The sequence below is a fragment of the Elaeis guineensis genome, chromosome 6 (assembly GCF_000442705.2).
Source record: "Elaeis guineensis isolate ETL-2024a chromosome 6, EG11, whole genome shotgun sequence".
NCBI lineage: Eukaryota > Viridiplantae > Streptophyta > Magnoliopsida > Arecales > Arecaceae > Elaeis > Elaeis guineensis.
The window spans coordinates 130659371-130680780 of record NC_025998.2 but is presented as its reverse complement, the minus strand read 5'-3'; the positions used below and the strand labels follow the sequence as shown (position 1 = coordinate 130680780).

The following is a 21410-nucleotide window of genomic DNA, read 5'->3' as shown; positions in this document are numbered from 1 at the left end:
CGGCATGCCAAAGCCGGCTCCCACGCCTTGATTGGGAGTTCGAGCAACAAAAGGAAAGGAAAAAAAAAAAAAAATATATATATATATATATATATATATATATTATTTTAGAGTTTAAAAAAATATTTTTTTATTTTTGATCTAAAATAAATAAAGAAAGAAAAAATATTATATTTTTTTATTATTATATTTAAAAAAATTAATAAATTTAAAAAAATCAAAAAAAAACTTATCTTTTGTTTTTTTTAATTTTTGTTGATATTTTTTCATCTACAGAAGTTTAATCAGATAAAAGATTTGAGAGGAAGATTTGAAATAAATCTTACAATTAAAATATAATATTAATTTTTATTTTTATTATTAAAAAGATAAGATAAAAATTATATAAGATCCATAAATTTTTAATTTTTTCTCTTCAATTTTTTTTCGATTTGAAAAAAAAAAATTACAGACTTGAAAAAAATTATATTCTTTCTATTTTTTTTATTTTTTTATAAAAAAAAATTTTTAAAAAAATAAATATTTTTTTCTCTCCTATCCTTTACTCCCAATCAAGGCACTAGTATTCCCAGCTTATCAAACCTTTCGATCAACTTTTTAGTATGCGGTAGTTTTTAAGAATGAAATGCATATAATATTGTTTTAAGAGTTGAGTAAATAAAAAATTTTATATATTTTTTTAAATTTTTTATATACAATCATGTACAGTTTTTTTTTTCTGCTCTTCACGATGATGACTGAAATTTTTTAGACCTCCAATCGATCCAAAGATGATCCATGTTTGGAGGCCATCCTCCCAAACTCAATTAGCTTCTAATGGATTTTCATAGGCTATGAGTAGAAGGATATTTGATGAATAAACGAAAAATAAATTTCACCTTTGATCCGCATAGAGGACAACCTGATCACCCAGCAAGCATTTTTCAAGTTAACTCGGTGAGAGAAGCAGGACTTCCATCAAAAAATGTACGGGGGACGGAGTTACGTTGCAGTGATGTCGCGCTTGCGGGCAGTGACGATCCAAACTGGGGGTGGGCTGTTCATTTTCGTGGGTGCGTTCTGATGGCAGCTTTTGGGTCTCTGTAGCAACTCCGAGACCGAAGAGAGCAAGCGTGTGATCATAAGTGCATCCCCTTTGCTTTGGCACGGCATCTATTTCGATATCATATTAATAATGTTTTTGTCTTGAGGATGATGATGGATAACGGCACGCTTCACCCTCGTGTCGGATCCGTTATCGTACACCATCATGTAGAGCAACTGTGCAGCATGATGGATACGAGCACACATCATCAACTTAACCATTTATGACCTGGCGGCGAGTTATTCCGGAGCCTGATGGACCTCAAACCGCACACGAACTTTCACGGTGATCCTAGTTTTAATTTCCAGCCATGAGTGTAATATTTCCGTTGCCACAACAATGCATATTATTTTCGCCAAGTAAACATGCCCGACACCAAATGGTCACCCTGCATTGCAAGCATGCTGTGCTGTGTTACATAATTGTCTAATTTATAAGGGGATTTATGGAAATGTAGGTAGCAATTCATGAGATGCCTTGTTAAGTGCGGCATCAAATTAGGAACCAGTTTATTAGTTTTTTTCTAATATGTCATGCCTATATGATTACATAATATATTAATCATGACTATTGTTTATCAATACTATAACTATTAACTTAAAGTTTGATATCATTAATAATTAGTGAATATGATGTCAAAATATTCTAATTTTCCAGTAAATACTGATCCTTGTGCTACAATTGTACAACACCTTCAAAAAAATCCTCGTATATATATATATATATATATATATATATATATATATATATATATATATATATATATATATATATATATATATATATTATATATATATATATATATATATATATATATATATATATATATATATATTATCCAATCCAATCCGTAAAAAATCGAATTTGAATTTGATTGTGATTCGTAAAAGATTCGATTAATTACGATCAGATTTAATTTCTGTATTTTTAATCCATATGAAATCAAATCCGACCGACTAGTATAGTATTTTCGATACTTAAATTATTTAAAGAATTAAAAATTAATAATTATGATATATTATGTATTAACTTATGAATGTTATGAAATTATTATATCATAGTTTCTATATAAATTAAATGGTGTATTGATTTGTGATGTTTAAAATTAATATTAAATCAATATTGAAGTTCAAATCGACATAACCCATCCGAATCCGTTACAATCCATTAACTTTAATTTCAAACTGTTTATATATGATAAATAATCGACAGTGGATTGAATTTTCTTCAATCCGATTGAATTCGATCAAATTAAATTTTTCTCTCAACCCGATTCAATTTAATCCGTATTCAGTCCTACCTATATCAATAATTCAAATCGTTGAATGTGATCTACTACCTCAAAATTTCTTGTTCATAAAAAAATCATATGATTTAGAGATCCCTAGTCTATGCACTGAATATTCAAAATTTGGATAGTCTAAAAAAATTAAATTAGATATATTTTTTAATCACTTAATGTATAAGTTAAAGATCTTCAAATCATATAATTTTTTTTGTATACAAATAATTTTAAAAAAATAGATTATATCCAACGATTTTGGATCGTCGATATAAAATTTTTATTATTCAATTTTGATTTGATTTGATCTGAATCTAAATTCAATTGATGTTATCTAAATCTATTTAATATAAAGTAATTTTGATTTGGTTAGATTTAGATCTAATCTAATTGATATTATTTAAATTTATTATATATATATATATATATATATATATATATATATATATATATATATATGTATATTATTTATAAAGATAATATGCTGCTACAATGTTGGCATCGTCGTAACTGTTGCTGCATTGTATCCAGCAAGCCTGGCAGGTTGAGCTTGGACTTTGCACGGACTTCAAAGTAACGGCCGTTGGTCTCGACGTTTTGGCAAGGCGAGGGACGGATGTCATCACCGCCATGATGGCCGTCACAAAACGCCGCGCGGTAGCGGCCAGGCCCCCGAGAAATCTCATGCCCACGCGTGGCAGGCACCTCGAATCAACCTCAGAGCCCGGGCTTTGTCCCTCCGCTCCAAAACCTATGCAGTCCCGGCCCCGACCTTTCCACTTCTTTTCCCTCCATTGTTCCCACCTCGACACCTGCCCGTCCGCTCCACTTGATGAATCTGGTAGATTCGAGACTACGACAACGACAAAAAGCCCCATCGAACGACCCAAACAGAACAAAATATATTTAAGATAATGTTAGTTTTATTTTTACCTTCTCGAAGGGAGAATGTAATTAATGACAAAGATCTATCCAAATCCAACCCACTCTGGCCTCTTCTTATATTCAACTCCACCTCTTTACCCTCTCTTCGTGTTGCTCTCTCTGCCAAGTTGTCACTTTTCTAGCGTTCTTGTTCGTTTCTCCTTGGAAAAGAAGGGAAGGGTCCTCCAGATTCCGCTCTTTTGCGTTTTTGATTTTTGTTGATCGTGGGAAATGGGTGATATCTCGAGCTTTAATGGGAATGGGAATGGAATTCATGGAGAGAGGAGAATGAAGAGTTGTTGGTATGAAGAAGAGATTGAACAGAACTTGAGATGGTGCTATGCTCTCAATAGGTATATTCGCATGTATCATCTTTCTTTTATTTTCTTTTCCTAAATAGGTATGCTTATAGACCTGTTAGCTTTTCTTTAAACAAGTTTATTTCGAGCTTTTGAAACGGGGAGCGGTTTTCTTTTCTGCCGTTCTTAATGGTTTTGCAGTACAATTTATGTGAGAGAGGAAAAAAGAAGAGACTTTTAGCCATGGTGTTTTTAGTTGTGGCACTTGATATTGCTTTTCTGGACACATGCTATCATAATTAGTACAATGAGTGCTATTCATATATTGGAATGGATTACGTTTTGCTCTCACTAATATTTCCTTGCTCCTTTTTCTGCAAGCATTCTATTTTTCCAAAGGAAACTATCTTTTCTTCTGAAAAAAGAATGAAAGAAATAATTCTGCAAGGATTTCGAGTACCCATTCGATCTTGAGGATTATAACAATAAAATTTCCCGTGCTCATCCATACTCTTAAACAAACATCACAAAAATAAAAAGAATAGAAACAAGACATCATATTTGTCATCAAGAAAAAAGACATTAATTTTGACCGCGTTCTTAATGTCCTTATCGGCAGCATATTGCACACTGGAGCTACTCAGTATCAGGACATCGCTTTGCTGGATACAAAACCCTTTGGAAAGGTCTGTACAGAGAACTAAACAGTTCTGATAATATTGTTCTAGTACACATCTTGATTCGTATTCCATTGTTTATGTACATATATATACTTTAATTCCTTTCTCTATTTCTTTCAGGCATTAGTAATAGATGGAAAACTTCCGAGCGCAGAGATGGATGAATTTATCTACCACGAATCCCTTGTTCATCCAGCTCTTCTGCACCACCCAAAGTACCATTTTTATGGAATATTTGTTTCTTATCCATAGAAAAAGAGTAATTTGAGTCCTATCAAAAAAAAAAAAAAAAAAAGTAATTTTAGTTTTTGCTTTTACCTGATACTTCATTTTTTTTTTTTTTTGATGATACTTCTAGTATAATTTAGATTCAATGATATGAGAAAATTTTTCACAGTCCCAAATTGATTTTTATAATGGGTGGAGGCGAGGGTTCCACTGCAAGAGAAATCCTTAGGCACAGGATGGCGGGGAGGGTGGTCATGTGTGACATAGATGAGGTAAAAACATTAGCTTTATGAGAAAACATGGTCTTTTCAGTATTTGCACGAAATCTATCTCTATATCTTTACAGATTTTCCAGATTCGTTTCGGGAATTGGATTTGTTTCTACTATTTCATGTGACGCAAAAGAATTTTTTGGGTTTTATTTATAGGCTTTAAGTTTTATTCTCAAGCGGACTTTTTCATTGGCATCTGTCCTAGTGATCTGAGCTTTCTTACGCTCTCTCTTGCAGAAGTTGGATAGTTCTTTTCAAAACGTATGCTTTTTTATATGCTCCTCTCTGTGGATTGGGCTCATGGATGTGTTAGCCAGAGAAATTTGTATTTACTTGCTTAGTGTTTGTGCTGCAATTGCTGATTCAGAATCTCTGGCTTTTGATTTACGTGTTGCAGGCTACACATTCTGTTGCTACAGTACTTACATCTCTGCAAAATCTTGGTTTTATTTAAATTTGTCTTCATGGCAGGAAGTGGTGGACTTCTGCAAATCACACTTGGTTGCTGACAAAAATGCCTTCTTTGATTCAAGACTTCAACTCCTCATTAATGATGCTCGGTAATATCAAATCTTGACATATAATAGCAATTCCACATTCAGGTATCTTTAATTTTGAGGGCAAACCACCAACATATTCTAGTATAGGAGATCTGCGAGTGCTTATTCTCCAAAAAGAAAAAAGAAATCTGACTGCTTATGATCCACTGTTCTAGCATTTTAGTTCTTGTAAGATTCAATGTTCTCAAGGCTAAGATCTAATCTGTTGAATGACTTATGACTACTTTTTGTTAGGGATGCCAGTATGATCAGCAATAAATAGTTTGTTATGTTTTTCTGAGGGGAAATAGTTTGTTTTGTTAGCTTGAAAACTTCTAATTAATAATCCATCACACATACAGAGCTCAGCTGGAGAAGAGTGAGGATAAGTTTGACATGATCATAGGAGACCTGGCCGATCCCCTCGAGGAAGGTCCATGTTACCAATTATATGCCAAATCCTTCTACGAGTCTACAGCCAAGCCTAAGCTTATGGAGGGTGGCATCTTTGTGACACAGGTAAGTTGTGGATGCCATCATGGACTCACCTCCACTAAAATCCATGATGACTGGTGCATATGAATGCATTGGCTCTCTTTCTATTGATGCAGGCAGGGCCAGCAGGAGTCTTTACGCATACAGAAGTCTTCTCCTGCATCTACAAAACACTGAGACTTGTTTTCAGATGTATGTAGTGATAGAGCCACTCAACCAGCAATCATACTTCAGTTATAACCTGAGGGTACTCTGAATTGCTTCCCTTCTCTTTTGTAGCTTCAGCATTGACATGAAGAATCATTGTTTTGTGTGCAGATGTTGTGCCTTACTCAGCTCACATACCTTCCTATGCTGACACTTGGGGCTGGGTTATGGTAAGACATATACATATAATCATATCTCTCCATCTCATTTGCTCATGTTCTTATGTACCTAATTAGGTTTAGTGGCTTATTAGTCCTCTAGCCAGCTTGTCCCAGTCACCAATCTGATCGTTGTGGTTCTCCTTTCTCAATGATGAGTGGAGTGTGAGTTTTAAGACTTTACAATGTATCTAATGGGCAGTTTTCTGTGGTGCTTATAGAGAAAAGGAGATACAGGAAGATACAGTATCCATTATAATTTTAACTAAATTATATTTATATATATACTTTTAATATTATTTGTTTGAATATTAAAATACAAAGATATTGCTTGTTAATATCTTTCAATATACATGTTGGTCATTCAAATTTTCCAATTAGTTTAAGGATACAAGAAAAATATTTTGCAAAGTTATTGTAATACTTGTATCCTTGGCATCACTACTTTTAACATGAGAATGAAGGGTCGGACTCATTTACTGTTAACTCTTCACCGATCTTTGTTGGCAACTATAATGTTTCATAAATATTCAAGTGTCTAATATATGTATTCTACTTGGATACATATTGACAAAGATTTTTGTAGTCAGATGCAAGTGTCCGGGTAATCTAAAAGAGTATTACTAAATAGGGTGTGTAATTTGCAGGCATCTGACTCTCCATTTACATTAGATGTGGAGGAACTGGATGCAAGGATCGGCCGGAGGATTAAAGGAGAGAACAGATATCTTGATGCGTCTGCCTCGATCTTAAGCAAAGTGTCAGGAGATCGTAAGACTCTTATCCACCTCCTTATAAACTGCATTGTTGAGTTACTAGAAATCTTGTCTAATTGATTTTGATTGGCAGCCTAGCAAAGGAAACTCAATTGTTCACGGAGCGCCCTGCTAAGTTCATCTATGGGGATGGTACCTGTCCCAGTAAACATAGAAAGTTATGAACATGGTTGGTGGAGATGATGGAGAGATCATGGACATCTGAATACTGAAAGCTGTTTTTGTAATGTAGCTAGAAATTGTTATTCCATGAAATACTTCGAACAACTACTAAGTATATTTGACTAAATAATGGAGATTTTAGTTTATGGGATAATTGCCACTGATGTCTTAGGACATTACCTTAAATCTGTTCAGATGTTCATAAAATGATGGGAACTGTGAAAGTGTAGGGTATTGCTGGGGTTTCCAGGGTGGCGTCGACCGCCTAGATTATTGCTGGTAGTTAGTAGTTTAATTCTATTTGCAGAAAGATTTAGAGGAGTCAATTAAAAGTGTCATATCAAAAACTTTGCTAACAGCAGACAATCTTAAATCTCTTGGGAATGAGATGTTGTGGCTTTTTGTGCTGTATTTGAGTTATATTTGTAAACTGAAGGGGTCATGCATTTAACCCAGATTTTGCGGCCTGGTTTCTCTTATGAAAGTTTAACTTGGTGTACAGAAGAATGAAACTTCAAATAAAATTCAGAATTCAGACTAGTGGCTCTTCTCCTTTGAGCAACGGTGGCTGCCTCTAAGCCTCGATAGTTGATAGAACAATACCGCAATTTACTCAGAAAAGCATTTGGAGTCTCCTTACAAGGGAATGGGGAAGAAGTGAAGAACTGAGTGCCAGAAAAGATATCCAAATTAGCTTCCTCTGTATCAGCTTTTTATCCATCAAAGCCCTGGAAATGTACGACAGGGTCTCTAAATTCAAAGATCCACCTCCAGCAGTTCAAACTTTTCCAAATCCATTTGAACATTTTTCGCTTTGACCTGGCCCTGGCAGGAATTCATGCTCATCATTATATATATTTGCCCAATTCAATTGCAAAGCCCTTGCCTTTATAATAGAAGTTGATATGCTATTATTTAAAGTATGTTGATTCAATTATTGATTTATTTCTCATACTGGTTGATAATAAGTCATGCCATTTGTATAATGTCAGAACTGCTTCTCTTTGAAGATTTTTAGGATTGACCCCAAGGACATGAATTATTCAACTATTGTCATTTTCTATTAATGTTTTTTGTTTGTAGGGCTAACTATTTGATGTGATAATTGTTTCTTTGTTCTCAAAAATACCAATATCTTAATTAGGTAGTTTTATTAAAATTTTGTTTTTAGATATTTTTAAGAAAAAGGCTTAAAAGCATGGAACTATAACTTCTCCCAAATATCCCTCGGCCCTAAGATCTCACATTATGATGGAGGTCCTTGCATCCCATACATTGGATTGTCACTCTGTACTAAACATCTTGGGAGCTACTCAAACTTTTAACGAGTACATGCAAAAATAATAAGAGAAATGGGGTTTCTATATCCTAATCTTTTACTTATTTATCTCCAATCTAATTCAAAACATAATATATTTTTTCTATAAAAATTGTTGTTGCGATGCTTTAGGTGAGGATGACAAGGTCAGTATCTTCATGTGAGGATGACGAGGTCGGTTCAATACCGAGCTGGTATTCAGTGGTGAACCAAAGTGATGGAATCTATCAGAGAATCTGTAAAGAAATTCATGAACCAAAGAGAGAGATTTTTTATTCAGAATCCTCTGATAGTTAAGTCAGTCGAAGCTCGAGAATAGATAGCGAAAAAAGAAGAAGTAGAGAGGAAGGAGAGGAGAGTTCAGTGAAGTAATAAGAGTGAGAGAACTCAAGTTTCTTTCAGTAAAGAAACCGAACATCTGAGGATCTAATAGAGTTTTTACCTTCAAAATTTTTTTCTGACTTACTTCTGAAGAGTTCCTTTCTTTTTTTCATATAGAAGAGTTTGTTAGGCCGTTGATAGAGCCAAAGATGGTCAGAATCAAAACGGACAAAATTTTACGTACGTAGGAGTGGAAGTGGAGTTAGCCCAACCATCTAAGCCATCCGACTTCTTTACCGTAACAAAAATCTATCTAATTATTGATTTTGTAAACAATAGACTTTTTAATTTTTGCAAAATAATATATGTTAGGATTTCTAAAATATTATTTTTCGAATGTTAAATATGACATCAGTAATAAATATTATGAAATTGTTATACACATTTGTTTATACTATCATATATTTTATTTTTAAACTCAAAGATAAAGCAGCCTAGAATTCTCTAAATATATCATTTTATGAAAAAAATAATAATTTTTTTTTATAAAATTGATAAGCTAACTAATTTTGCATGCATAAGTCAAAAAAATCTTCTCATGAAAATGAGCACGCATATCCCTTCTCATTATATATGTAATTATTTAATAAATATATTTCTCTATATAAAATTTATGATAAATAAAATAAAAATAGAATACGTTTACAAAAATACTTATTAAATTTTATTTTTTTATTACTCAATCATTCCCTCGACCATATTACCTTCATCCATCAATTACTCCAATGTTGGAAACACATGCATCTCACCCGCACGCACGCACGCAAAATATCAGCCAATCTCTAGCCCTCCATACGTGGGCGTACAGCGTGTATCGCACGTGCAAAGAGCCGACGAAACCGCCTCCCCTTCTCGGAGACGCTCTAAATCACCGTATTCTCCCCCCAATTTGGGGGCGACCGCCATCACCGTCGTCTCATCCGCCCTCCGGGGGACGATAGAAGAAGCAGCGATGGATCTGCTCAAGCGCGAGCTGCAGAAGAAGCGGCAGGCCCTCGCGGCCGACTTCGGTGGCAAGAAGCTCCTCAAACGCTCCGAGATCGAACAGAAGGAGATCCAAAAGCGTCGTGCCGAGGAGCAGCGCGAACTCCTCTCCAAATCCCGCTCCTCCTCCGCCCCTTCCTCCTCCTCCTCCTCCGCCGCCGCCTCCTCCACCTCCTCCGGCCAAAACCCTAGCTCCGCCTCCTCCCTTCCCCCGGCCCTATCATCCTCCAAGAAGCCCTCCGACGCCCGCTCCGAGGAGCAGAGGATCGACGACCTCGTCCTCCCCCGCCACGAGGTCATCCGCCGCCTCCGCATGCTGAAGCAGCCGATCACCCTCTTCGGCGAGGACGACGACGCCCGTCTCGACCGGCTCAAGCTCACCCTCAAGTCCGGCGTCCTCGAGATCGACAGCGACATGACCGAGGGCCAGACCAACGACTTCCTCCGCGACATCTACGAGCTCCGCAAGCGCCAGAAATCCGGCTCCGCCTCCTTCCTGCGCGACCGGAGCAAGAGCAAGAGGGAGGACGGGGATGGATTGGAGGACGACGGGGTTGGTGCGGATGCGGACGAGAATTTGAGCGGGGACGGGGGGTCGTCGGGAGTGGATGCCGACAAGGATTTGAAGAGGATGAAGACCAAATTCGAGGATCTGTGCGATGAGGACAAGATTCTTGTCTTCTTCAAGAGGCTTCTGAATGAGTGGAACCAGGAGCTCGAGGAGATGCCGGAGGCAGAGAAGAGGACGGCCAAGGGGAAGTCCATGGTCGCCACTTTTAAACAGTGCGCGCGCTATCTGCATCCTCTTTTCAAGTTCTGCAGGAAAAAGGTAGGGACTTAATTTATGTTGGCCAATTTCTTTCTTCTCTTGAATCTCTATCATAATTGTTAATAGGATTCCTATGCTATTCCATAAGATATGTGGTTAGAATGTTTACGCTTAAGCTTACTCTATACTCTATTGGATGGCAACCGATGTGGAAGGTTGAGAGCCTTATTGGCCTGCTTGGCCGTAAAACCCTCTCTTTCATATGGTGGAATGCGAGAAGAAAGAAAGGAAGAGAAAGGAGGGGTGGGGCTAGGAAAGGAATAGAAACAGTGAAGGTTTTTAATTCTTTGAATGATTCCATTTATTTAGATCTTCCAACACCTGTGTGAGAGTTTAGAATATTGATGCTGCATCATTGCTAACAATGACTCAAATTTGGAATGAAAGAGCACAATGGGTTGCTTGGATTTTTGAGGATGAAGTTGGAGAGGTGGGGTTTGAAACATAGGAGATAAATTGAAAGGTGACATAATAATATTTGGCCATTAACTTATCATTAGACTCCCTTGTTAGGAGATAGATTGGGATCGTGGATTTAGTGTCTGATGTGGTTGAAAGTTGGAGGTGGAAGGTAGATTAGGATAACAATTAGAAAAACTTCTTTCATTTATGGATGATAGGTAGGGCTTTGTTGAGTACTCTACCATGATGGTATAGTTAGGGCTATGTTACATGAAGTTGGTTTGTGTGTTGGGCATGGGTGCACGAACTAAATGATGAGTTCGTGGAAGATGATACTATTATATAAGTATGAACTATATTATTTTTGATGGCAGACTATGTTTTTTGGAATTTTTTTTTCTCAATGTATATGTAAGAACTACATATATTGTGCTGTATTGTGTCATACTTCTTCAAGTTTCACCATACTGGTGTTGAACTGACTTCCTTTCTTGAAAAGAGGTTGTGTTCCTTCTGGCTTTCTTTAGTTTACGAATGTGCTGGTCTGTATCTGTATCATGTAGTCTCCGTATCATGCATCAATGTCCATGTTTCATAGCTGGAACAAGTCAATTTCGACTGAGACTGAATTTTATTTTGGTGTTTGTTGTCATGTTGAGATTATTTTCTAATATTTTTAAGTATATAAGCTATACAACATCCATTTCAGGTAATTTTTGTTTTCCTTGTGTTTATAGAGAGGACAGATGATTATGTAACCTTGAATGGGCCAAGGCTTCCAAAAATGTTCTTGATGTTGCACTTTATACAAAATTACAGACTAATGCAAACAACTTAACAGAAGATACCATTAATCATGATAATGACATTTTTATATCAATAGATGTGATATTCTATAACTTCATGCAAACAACTTAGTAGATAATATAATTATTCTTTCCTGGCTTCTTATATTTTTGTTCTTTTTCTTTCAAATTTTCAAAATTTTCCTGATTATGACCAAAACTCCGGAATTTGGAGTGAAACTGCTGAAACAACCAAAATCAAAACTCCAAAAGCCTAGCCAAAAGTGAAAGTTTTCAAACCTCATATGAGAAAGGGAATCATGAGATTTCTGATTGTATTAAGCTGGAAATTTAAAAATGCTTGTGTTTGGTCATTTTCTGTAACAAATGAGAGATTCAGATATTTATTGACCCCTGTGGTTAACCTAGTGGAAGTGGGAGTCTTGGATGGGCCACATGGGGGGTTAAAGGAGTATCGGTTGAGGAATGACTACTATCAGGTTTGAAGGCACTAGTGATTGGTCATACATGATAAATGTAGCTGCAGTTTGCTAGCAAGGGTCAGGTGTGAAGGCCACTAGTGATTAGTCGTATGTGATAAATATAGCTGCTGTTTGCTAGCAAGGCTCCTGATAAAGACGCCCTTCATTTTTTAGTTCTGAAGTTCCTTTGTTTCTGTTAAGAGTCCGATGTATTGTAAATTCAAAGAATTTAACCAAGATGATCATTCTTATATGCTTGAACAAAGGCTGTTTTGTTGATAATATTGGATATCTACAATTGTAGTGCTTCATGGTGTTGTAATGGTGCTTCTTAGATCACCTTTTGATATCAAAACTGCTGTTCTATTCATGTATGGAATTAATGAATAATGTTTAGCTTCTTTCGTTCTCTTTGGTTGGTATTGGGACCTGAAATTCCAATGGCATTAAGTATTTTTTAGCTTTGCTAAAGGATGACTTATACTGATCATTGATCCAAGACATGAATATTCAGCTTGCACAGAGCGCGGTTTGAAGATCTATCCATATACCACTGTAATGATAGTCATTCCAATTTGTCCAATTAGTCTATAGTGCAAGCACTGTTAAAATCCAATTTGACCTAGCAGAATCATCATGGTCTAGGGCACAAGTCAAAATTTCATAACCATGGGGTTCTGAAGTCAAAAACCATCCAAATTTTATGAATTAATTTTTTACCATTAATTCTACTATTTTTTTCTTGATCCATTTTGGTTTACATCTGCCCAAGCTGATATGGTAAGTTGTTCTTGTTATAGGTTCTTCCAGATGATATACGTCAAGCATTGCTTGTTGTTGTGGAGTGCTGCATGAAACGAGACTATTTGGCAGCAATGGATCAATACATTAAAATGGCCATTGGAAATGCACCATGGCCTATTGGTGTGACCATGGTTGGCATCCATGAGCGTTCAGCTCGGGAGAAGATCTACACTAATAGTGTGGCACACATCATGAACGACGAGACAACTCGAAAATACTTGCAGTCTGTGAAGAGACTAATGACTCTTTGCCAACGACGGTACCCTGCAGATCCATCCAAATCAGTTGAGTTTAATAGCCTAGCAAATGGGAGTGATCTGCAATCACTCCTAGCAGAGGAAAGAGGGCCGGGGAAAGCAGCATCAGAAGAAAGGCTTCGGTTAATGCCTGCAACAAAAGAATAAATTTCATATTTTAATCTGAAACCATTGTAGGTTGTCAAGTAAATGTCTTTGGATATGCTAAATATTCTCTTCCACCTGTTTGTTTATAAGTGATTTGGCTAGCTTTGATGTTTTGTAGCGCTGAAACTTGGTGTCCATTTCAGCAATGGTTGAAATACTTGGGAGTGGCTTTGAATTAGAAGAGAACCTTCCAGCCATTCTTTTTCTTGCCCCTGTTATTAAAATTGGGACCTCTTAATGCCATCATAAGCATTATTTTGTGCTTTACGATGATCTAGATCTCTAGTTTTATTGGATATGTTCTTCTGTAACTTGGTGCTCTTGGTTGCAAAGTAGTAGGTGATAAAGGGAAGTGTCATCTGGGAATTCTTTCATTGAGCATGCAGGTTGCAGGAAAATTCCAGTGATGATTATTTTGTGTAGCAATTACCTTTGAAGTGGGAGCGTACAGCTTGTTCTCTCGTGTGATTTGTTTCAAATTTGTTTAAAAGTTCTCGTAAAGCCACTTAACCAGGCTTATGGTTTATTCTTTGAACCCAAACAGAACGTTTATCTGTTGGCTTGCCCCTTACTTTAGGTCTGAATGTGGTTAAATGATCAAGATGGCTAGACAATTACAAACTCTGAGTGGGTTCTTATTTTTATTGCCAGATAATCAAATAATTATACTAGAATTAGCATGAAAGGATTCTAACTTCTATTTCTCGCGCAATCTTCTTCATCTTTGTAGGATTTGTTTATGATAGATGTAGAGACTTCATTCATGAACCGGATAACTCTCCTTTTCTAAATCATACGCTTTTGCAACTCTCAAAATAAATTTTTAATTGTCTTCTTATAAAAAAAAAAAAAAAGTTCCGATATTGTCACCAAACATTACTTTTGTAAAGTATTTTTTTCCTTAAATGCGAAATATGCCCTTAATCGGTCGCATAATCGGTTTTTAAATGGATAAACAGGTTTACTCGTTTAACGAGCCTCGACTAATTCCAACCCTCCCTCGTCCTTGAAAATTCCGATGATTGCCAAGCATGTTAGTAGATGCCTATTTTGCAAATTAAACTCAAAAGCTCAAGTGCCTTCTGTCTATGAGGCCATGTCCATCTCCTTACTGTACTCCTGTATCAAATGGTATATATTCAAATGGAAGGAGAAAAAGCGTGCATTTTCAAAGTTAACCGTGTATTTATAACTTCAGATACATATTTGAAAAACTTCAATTATTAGTAAATTACAGTACCTCTGATACCCAAGTTAATGTAGAAGTTGCGCTACACTTTACCAAAACGGCACCAAAACACGAAACTTGGGTCATCTGGAAAGAATCGCCTAATAACAGAGCCCCTCTCTGCATCGCCGTTGTGAACTTTGTCCACTCCGCTTCTCCAAATCCCATCGCCATGGTGTCTCTCCGCTTCCCTTTCTCGTTTTCTCAGCCCCCGAGGCCTCCCCACCGCCCCCGGGCCTCGTCCCACTACCATTCCGCCATCGCCGCCGCCGCCGCCGCCGTCTCTGCCGGCATAGGCCTTGCCGTCTCTCTCAAATCGGCAAACCAAGTGGAGCCATCTCCCCAGCGGCTTTCTTCTCCCATGTGGGCTGCTCTCTCCCTCTCCGACGCCCCCACCTCCACGGGAACGGCAGTCGAGCCCAAGACCCGTGCCACTTTTCCCACGGCGTTGGACGGCGGCCGGCGCCTCCTGGGGATTGGATTGCGGAAGAATTGTGTCTTGGGGATGAAGGACATTAACGTCTACGCCTTCGGTAATCTCTCTCTCTCGTTACCCCTACATTGGAATTAATTTAACTGAAATTAGAGCCACTTTTACTTCCCAACTTTAATCTTTTTCTGTCGTTAATTTCCGCTGTTCTTGGATTCTACCATGAGATCCAGCTATGATACTGATTATTTCTGGGTTTTGATGGTTTCTTTTCATTCATTTGCGTTGTCTGGTTGCAAATGGCCAGTGTCTTCTTCTGGAATTACTTGATCATTTTGTGCACCACCTGTTAGTATACCTAGCCACTTGTCGATTTCATTCATTGATTGAGATTGCCATGAACTGCTTTATCGCTGCATTCCTACATTGCTTGAACCACCATTTCAGATCTCACGAGCTTGCCTGCCTTTTTTGCTCTTGGTGCTTCCTGCACATGCTAAACAACACTCTCATCGAACTCTATTATGTCAGCTTTTCAGGATCTGCTTCTCAGTTTGCACTGCTTATTGTATGCTCTTTTAAATTGGTAAAAAGAAAGCTCTCTTTTCCCTTATTCTTAAGATCTAACCGTAATGATAATTCAAATACATTCTTTTACTTCTAGTGCACTTTTTTGAAAAAAATAACTTCCCACCATTCATATAAAAGCTTTTCTAGTCTTGTTGCCAAACTCATTTTATCAACTTCTACAAGCATTTCTTCATCAGTTATTTATCTTGCCATCCATCAATAAGGCTGTTCATTTTAGTTGAGTACCTGCATATACTTACAATTGCTTATAATGTTATGTCCGAGTGTTTGCTCTTGTATTGGTTGCCTGCATGTGGACAACTTTATTTGTGAGCCATTTAGAACTTGATTGCTTTCTGGGATAGCTAATTTTGTCATTATTACAGGTGTCTATGCGGATGATAGCGATGTAAAAAAATTGAGTGAGAAATATGGAATGCTTTCGGTTTCTGAACTGAAAGAAAATAAGGAGTTAATTGCAGATGTTTTGGATCAGGATTTATGCATGACAGTTAGGCTTCAAATAGTATATGGAAGACTTAATATACGATCAGTGCGCAGTGCATTTGAAAAATCTGTGGGAAGCAGGATCAAAAAGTTTAGTGGAGCAGACAACAAAGAATTGCTTCAAAGGTAGTGTTTATTCTTTAGTTCCTTTCTCAGTATTATTTTGTTGCAGAATTTAAATGGCGCAGTGGCATAACCTTCAGCTTTCTTGGTTTCTTGATTGCATTAGCACAATAGTTTATGATTGAAAAGCTACATGGGTAAACTAGTGATGCTGCTTATCATATTGTGCACTCAATATATTTTCAATTTAGAAAATTTTGCATGGATAACTTGTTGTACAAGTTTCTTTTGATCTACAAGATTGAGATGGTTTAGGACTCATTTGGTTCGTGGAAAGAATTTTTCCTCACTAGAATGTTTTTCTAAGAAGCTGATGCTTGGGAAAATAAATTTTGCATATTTGGTTCAGGGGAAAATGATATAGTCTAGAGTGGCTTATGTTTGGTTGAGCATCTACTTTTCTAAGAAAGTTGTGTAAAATATCTGTTATACCCTTAATAAAGAAAATGATCTTATCCCACTCTATTTAAAAACTTAAGGGCAAATTTGAAAATATTATCCCAACTTTCTACTAGTGGGAATTGGATTTTCCCAGGTCCTACATGGGTTTTTCTTTCCCATGAAATGTGAGAATCTTATTTTTTTCATGTGAATGCTACCTTCCCATCTCCATCCTTTAAAAACTCCAACCAAACATGAGCCCTTTCTATCCAGCCATCTCTATCCAACCAAACACGAGCCCTCTCCATTTTTCCATTGACCATACTTTCCTACTTCCTCTTCTTGCAAACTAAATGAGTCCTTAAATTATCTTGCAATAATTGTTCATCCAATTACTATGACATGTGAACCCCAAATACACTTGGGAGGAAAAACAATTGGTAGGATCACTTGGTGGTATAAGCTAATATTTTACGGGCTCATATTACTTCAGCCCAAATAAATGAATTATTGGGGAAAAGCTTCAGTTATAGCTCAATTGATGTGTGGCATATGGGCAGGGTTTGTATATGCCTTGTTACCTGACACCCCCAATAAAGTCTTATGCCTAAATTTTCTGTAAAGCTTAAAATTAATGGCCTTTTGTGTCTGTTTGCCTAGAAGCCTATTCCTTTCTTCTTCAACTTGAAGGATTTTATAACTATACATACCCATGCAGCTATAGTTCCTTGATTTTAACCTTGTTGCAAGTTTTAAGCTGCTCAATTAGATGAAAGTTTACATTTTCATGTCAAATGACTAATAATTTCTACCTGATTTGCTTTGTATTTGGAAAATGGGAGTGCTTTTCTGTTCTTAGGAAAAGCATGATTGTGTATTGTATGCACCTCTTAATGTGCATTTCATGTGTGTGGGAAAAAATAGTTGTCTGCGCCCATTATGCCAACTAAAAGGGAGTGTGCTTTGATGATAGATGTATATGAAGAATTTTGATTCAGATGGGCAGCAAAAAATTCAGTCTGGCCTATGACTGCCAGATATATTTTGACAAAAAGAGAATAAATAGTGTGTGCTTAGTATTTTTTTGGGTAAACCCTATATTATTCCCTCTAGTTTAGTCTAGGTTCCACATTAGTCCCTCTAATTTTAATTGTAGCAATCAAATCCCTTAGGTTCCCTTCTAGTCCCAATTAAATCCTTCTGTTAGTCCCCATGGATGGAGCTAACAGAAATAAATAAAAAATAATTATTTATAGCTGACATGGCAGCCTTTTGAAATAAAAAAAGAAGAAGAGAAAATTGAATGCAGCAGAAAAGAAGAGAAATGACTTGAAAACATTGAGATTTTGAGTAACATACTATTAATAAAAAGATTAAGTGGATTGTGTAATTGAGGTTCACATACATTGGAGAGAAACCAGGTACATATCCTAGATTAATCCACCATAGTTAAAAAATAAGAGGCTTCTTTTGCTTTGTTTGACTGCTTAGCACTTCCTGAGAGATTCTATAACCATTCACTGGGAAATTGCATGGCTTGCTAACATGAAAAATGTATATAGCAAAGAGCAACGTTGTTTTCTTCTTTTTATCTACACCTGTATTTATTTATTTATAAAAGCAAATGACATAAAAACAGAGAATTCTTTCCAGCATTGACCCATATGCTAAAACCCACATAAAAATGTTAGAGAAAGCCTTGACCCATATGCTAAAAGCCACAATATTGTCTCAAAACGCAAAACCACACACACAAAACAGACATAAATGGACAGAAAACATAGAGATAAACTTCACAAACACAAAAACATCTAGAATATTGTCCCACAACCACAGAGCTAAACGTGGAGATAGTCACCTTCTTTCACCTTAGAGATTCTTCAACAACAACTTTAATCTTCTTCAGTTGCATGTCATCTGCAGTGTATCCAATTGATGATTATCTTCTTTTTACCTCAGCAGAATGTGCAAAATCCTTCTTCACTCAATTGGAGATGAGATTTATGAACCAAAAACTCCCATTTTGGTTTTACTTCAGTATCCACAAAAACTCCCGGTTTAGTTCCTGCCAACTACAATTTTTTAGCCTCCTTCAACCAAAACACTGTCGTTTTACTTCCCCATAATATATTTTATTTATATATATTTTTTTATGGGCCATGTATTGACACATCAGCAGCATCTTAGCATATTCTGTTAGTCTCCATCCATGGGTACTAACAGAAGGATTTAACTGGGACTAAAAGGGAAATTAAGGGATTTGATTGCTACAATTAAAATTAGAAGGACTAAAGTGGAACCTAGACTAAATTAGAGGGACTAATAAGGGGTTTACCCTATTCTTTTTCGCCTGTAACCTTTATGTACATGCCATATTTTAGACTTTCTAGTTTTCTGATAAAACATACACATTATATTCTTGTAAAGTTATTTCGCAAAGGCCACAAATACTTTGTACTTATTGCATTTTTTCTGTATATTTATTGCTACTCTCTCTCTCACCCTGCCCCCCCGAGTCCCACCATTGTCTCTGAATTTTTTTCATTTTTTCCCTATTTATGATATTGAATGTTCTTAAATATGGTCAAAGAGATTGCTATTGGTAGTATTTAATTTTTCTACTAAAACTGAAACATGATTATTTTGAAATTGATCAGACCATGAAAGCACTAATGGATTTTATATAAAACATAATAGTTTCCTTTTATTTGCACATTCGTGATCAGACTTTAACTTATTGCAGTTTCACATCCTTATTTAAAGATGAATACAAGCTACCAAGGGGATCTGTAATAGATCTTTCCAGGGAGCGAGGTTATGTTCTTCGAACAAGAAGTAAGTTGGTCTTTATTGTTTATAATATACTTTTTCAGTAAACTAACATGATTATGTTAGCTATTTTGTTATCTTTTGTCAAATATTTTTGTATATTACTCTTGTTTTTATGCATTTAGAGATACAGTTTGTTCATTTATTGTACTCTCTAGTTAAGATGGCCATAGACTACTATTTTCATATGATGCCCATTAGTGAATTCTATGGTGCAGTGCAGCCGTCTAGTACTTAAGCCAAATTTTATAGATCCGGAATGTGAATCTTCTTTTAAGATACATGATGAGGTCTGCTGACCTTGTGAAAAATTGACTTAAAACACAGGCAGTCTCTGCCACTTGAATTGATTGTTGTGCTGCATACGTTGCGGAGGTGCTTTTGCCCATCACCTGGACCAAGATGCTGTCTCAGCTGTTAAATGGAATATTCATTGAATTTCATCAAAGTTTGATGACTTGCTTCAATTTTGCCATGGAAATTGAGACCTTGGTTTTGATATCTTGGTGGCATTAGAATTTAGTGATTGGGTCCTTTGACTCAAGCATTTGATAACAGTTGAGCACAAACTTTTTTTCCTTCAAAAATCTGTTATGACTATTCTGGTACAGAATTATTTTTAATTCTCTATCTCGCCAATCCATTTCTTTTGGCATTTGGTTTCATTCTTGTGTGTGGTGGGGATTTTACTTTTCTCTTTTTTGGTGGCATTGTTGATAAAGTTGTTTCTTTCATTCCTGTCTATTTGGCCCTGTCCCTCATGTTTGCTTAATGTTTCTAAAAATTGCTCTATTTTAAAAACTTCCCAACTTGTCCTTGAAATCAAAAGAAGTCCATGTTAAATCTAAAAAAGTCCATGTATTCTCAATCATGTGATGCCTCTCTTTTTTCATTTTTCTAGTGGCATTCTCTTAATTCTGTGGGCCATACAAATGTATTTTGTCTTTTCTGTAAAAACTTCGTGTCGCTAGTTGCTTAGAACACAAATAAGGAAAAATTTGCTGGCAAAGTGTTTTAGTTCATTTCTGCACATTCTGTGCAAAATTGCATGCTTAAGTAGTTCATATACAACCTTCTATAAAGAAGGCAGCACACCATGTTATGCATATGCAGAATAGATGCTTGATGCTCATTTTTCCAGAACTTGTTGAGAAAAACTTGAAAGAACTAAGTACGTAGACTGTGTCATGTGCTGTTGGCAAATATTTATAGTTAATACTCATACATTAGATATTTTGTAGTCTTGGATCTATCATATTCTCTAAAATATTAAGCTTGAAGTTTGACTCTCTCTCTCTCTCTCTCTCTAGTTGATGGAAAAGAAGTTGGGCGCATCCAGAGCAGCCTCTTGTGTCGGTCAATATTAGATCTTTACTTTGGTGAGGATCCATTTGATAGACGTGCTAAAGAAGATATTCAACTTGGTTTGGCATCTATCCTACAAAAAGAGATCTGATTAAATTGACCTTGTGACTTCCATTTAAGAAAAAATGATATAATTTATGTGAAAGATTTTGAACTCTGTACAAGTTAATATACTGCAGGTTTTTCTTTTAATGCATGTAATCATAATTATTATTTTCTACGAGGCTATATCTGTTGACTTATCTGACATATTTATATCTTAAACTTAGTATTATAAACACAATACACACACATACGCGCGCGCGCACAAAAAAAAAAAAAAAAAAAGAATGAAAAAGAAGAAGGATTTGATGTTAGTGTTTGTCATATGCTTTTGCATATAGTTTTGGTAGACTACCATTGGTCATTATATTCATGGTCACAATATCGTGCTTTATAAAAGGAAACCATACTAAAGATGTGTATCAGATTAGTTTATTGAC

At 36.2% G+C, this 21410-nt stretch overlaps 3 protein-coding genes across 4 annotated transcripts; all 3 read left to right on the top strand.

Annotated features, from left to right (window-relative positions):
* Nucleotides 1–3323: 3323 nt before the first annotated feature.
* Nucleotides 3324–7270, top strand: LOC105046505 (thermospermine synthase ACAULIS5). Of its 2 annotated transcripts, none has more exons than XM_073259887.1 (10): nt 3324–3643; nt 4209–4275; nt 4390–4484; nt 4667–4769; nt 5241–5329; nt 5671–5827; nt 5920–5995; nt 6122–6180; nt 6816–6928; nt 7018–7270. In XM_073259887.1, the coding sequence occupies exons 1-10, from the start codon at nt 3522–3524 to the stop codon at nt 7106–7108; spliced, it is 972 nt and encodes a 323-aa protein (XP_073115988.1). In that variant the 5' UTR covers nt 3324–3521; the 3' UTR covers nt 7109–7270. The 2 variants fall into 2 exon arrangements, with proteins under 2 accessions (XP_073115988.1, XP_010923397.2); XM_010925095.3 differs by having other exon boundaries at nt 3332–3643; nt 6816–6939.
* Nucleotides 7271–9621: 2351 nt separating this feature from the next.
* LOC105046506 (uncharacterized) lies at nt 9622–13762 on the top strand. Its single transcript, XM_010925096.4, has 2 exons — nt 9622–10618; nt 13088–13762. The coding sequence occupies exons 1-2, from the start codon at nt 9758–9760 to the stop codon at nt 13493–13495; spliced, it is 1269 nt and encodes a 422-aa protein (XP_010923398.1). The 5' UTR covers nt 9622–9757; the 3' UTR covers nt 13496–13762.
* Nucleotides 13763–14771: 1009 nt separating this feature from the next.
* LOC105046507 (fatty-acid-binding protein 1) lies at nt 14772–21148 on the top strand. The gene is made up of 4 exons (XM_010925097.4): nt 14772–15256; nt 16110–16356; nt 19478–19569; nt 20874–21148. The coding sequence occupies exons 1-4, from the start codon at nt 14896–14898 to the stop codon at nt 21017–21019; spliced, it is 846 nt and encodes a 281-aa protein (XP_010923399.2). The 5' UTR covers nt 14772–14895; the 3' UTR covers nt 21020–21148.
* The last annotated feature ends 262 nt before the right edge of the window (nt 21149–21410 follow it).

Excerpts from the sequence above, each read along its gene's own strand:
- LOC105046507 (XM_010925097.4), top strand. The coding sequence starts at position 14,896 with ATGGTGTCTCTCCGCTTCCCTTTCTCGTTTTCTCAGCCCCCGAGGCCT. Across the intron at positions 16,357-19,477 it reads AACAAAGAATTGCTTCAAAG|TTTCACATCCTTATTTAAAG; the intron begins GTAGTGTTTATT and ends AACTTATTGCAG. Across the intron at positions 19,570-20,873 it reads TTATGTTCTTCGAACAAGAA|TTGATGGAAAAGAAGTTGGG; the intron begins GTAAGTTGGTCT and ends CTCTCTCTCTAG.
- LOC105046505 (XM_073259887.1), top strand. The coding sequence starts at position 3,522 with ATGGGTGATATCTCGAGCTTTAATGGGAATGGGAATGGAATTCATGGA. Across the intron at positions 5,828-5,919 it reads GTGGCATCTTTGTGACACAG|GCAGGGCCAGCAGGAGTCTT; the intron begins GTAAGTTGTGGA and ends CTATTGATGCAG. Across the intron at positions 6,929-7,017 it reads GCCTCGATCTTAAGCAAAGT|CCTAGCAAAGGAAACTCAAT; the intron begins GTCAGGAGATCG and ends TTTGATTGGCAG.
- LOC105046506 (XM_010925096.4), top strand. The coding sequence starts at position 9,758 with ATGGATCTGCTCAAGCGCGAGCTGCAGAAGAAGCGGCAGGCCCTCGCG. Across the intron at positions 10,619-13,087 it reads TCAAGTTCTGCAGGAAAAAG|GTTCTTCCAGATGATATACG; the intron begins GTAGGGACTTAA and ends TTCTTGTTATAG.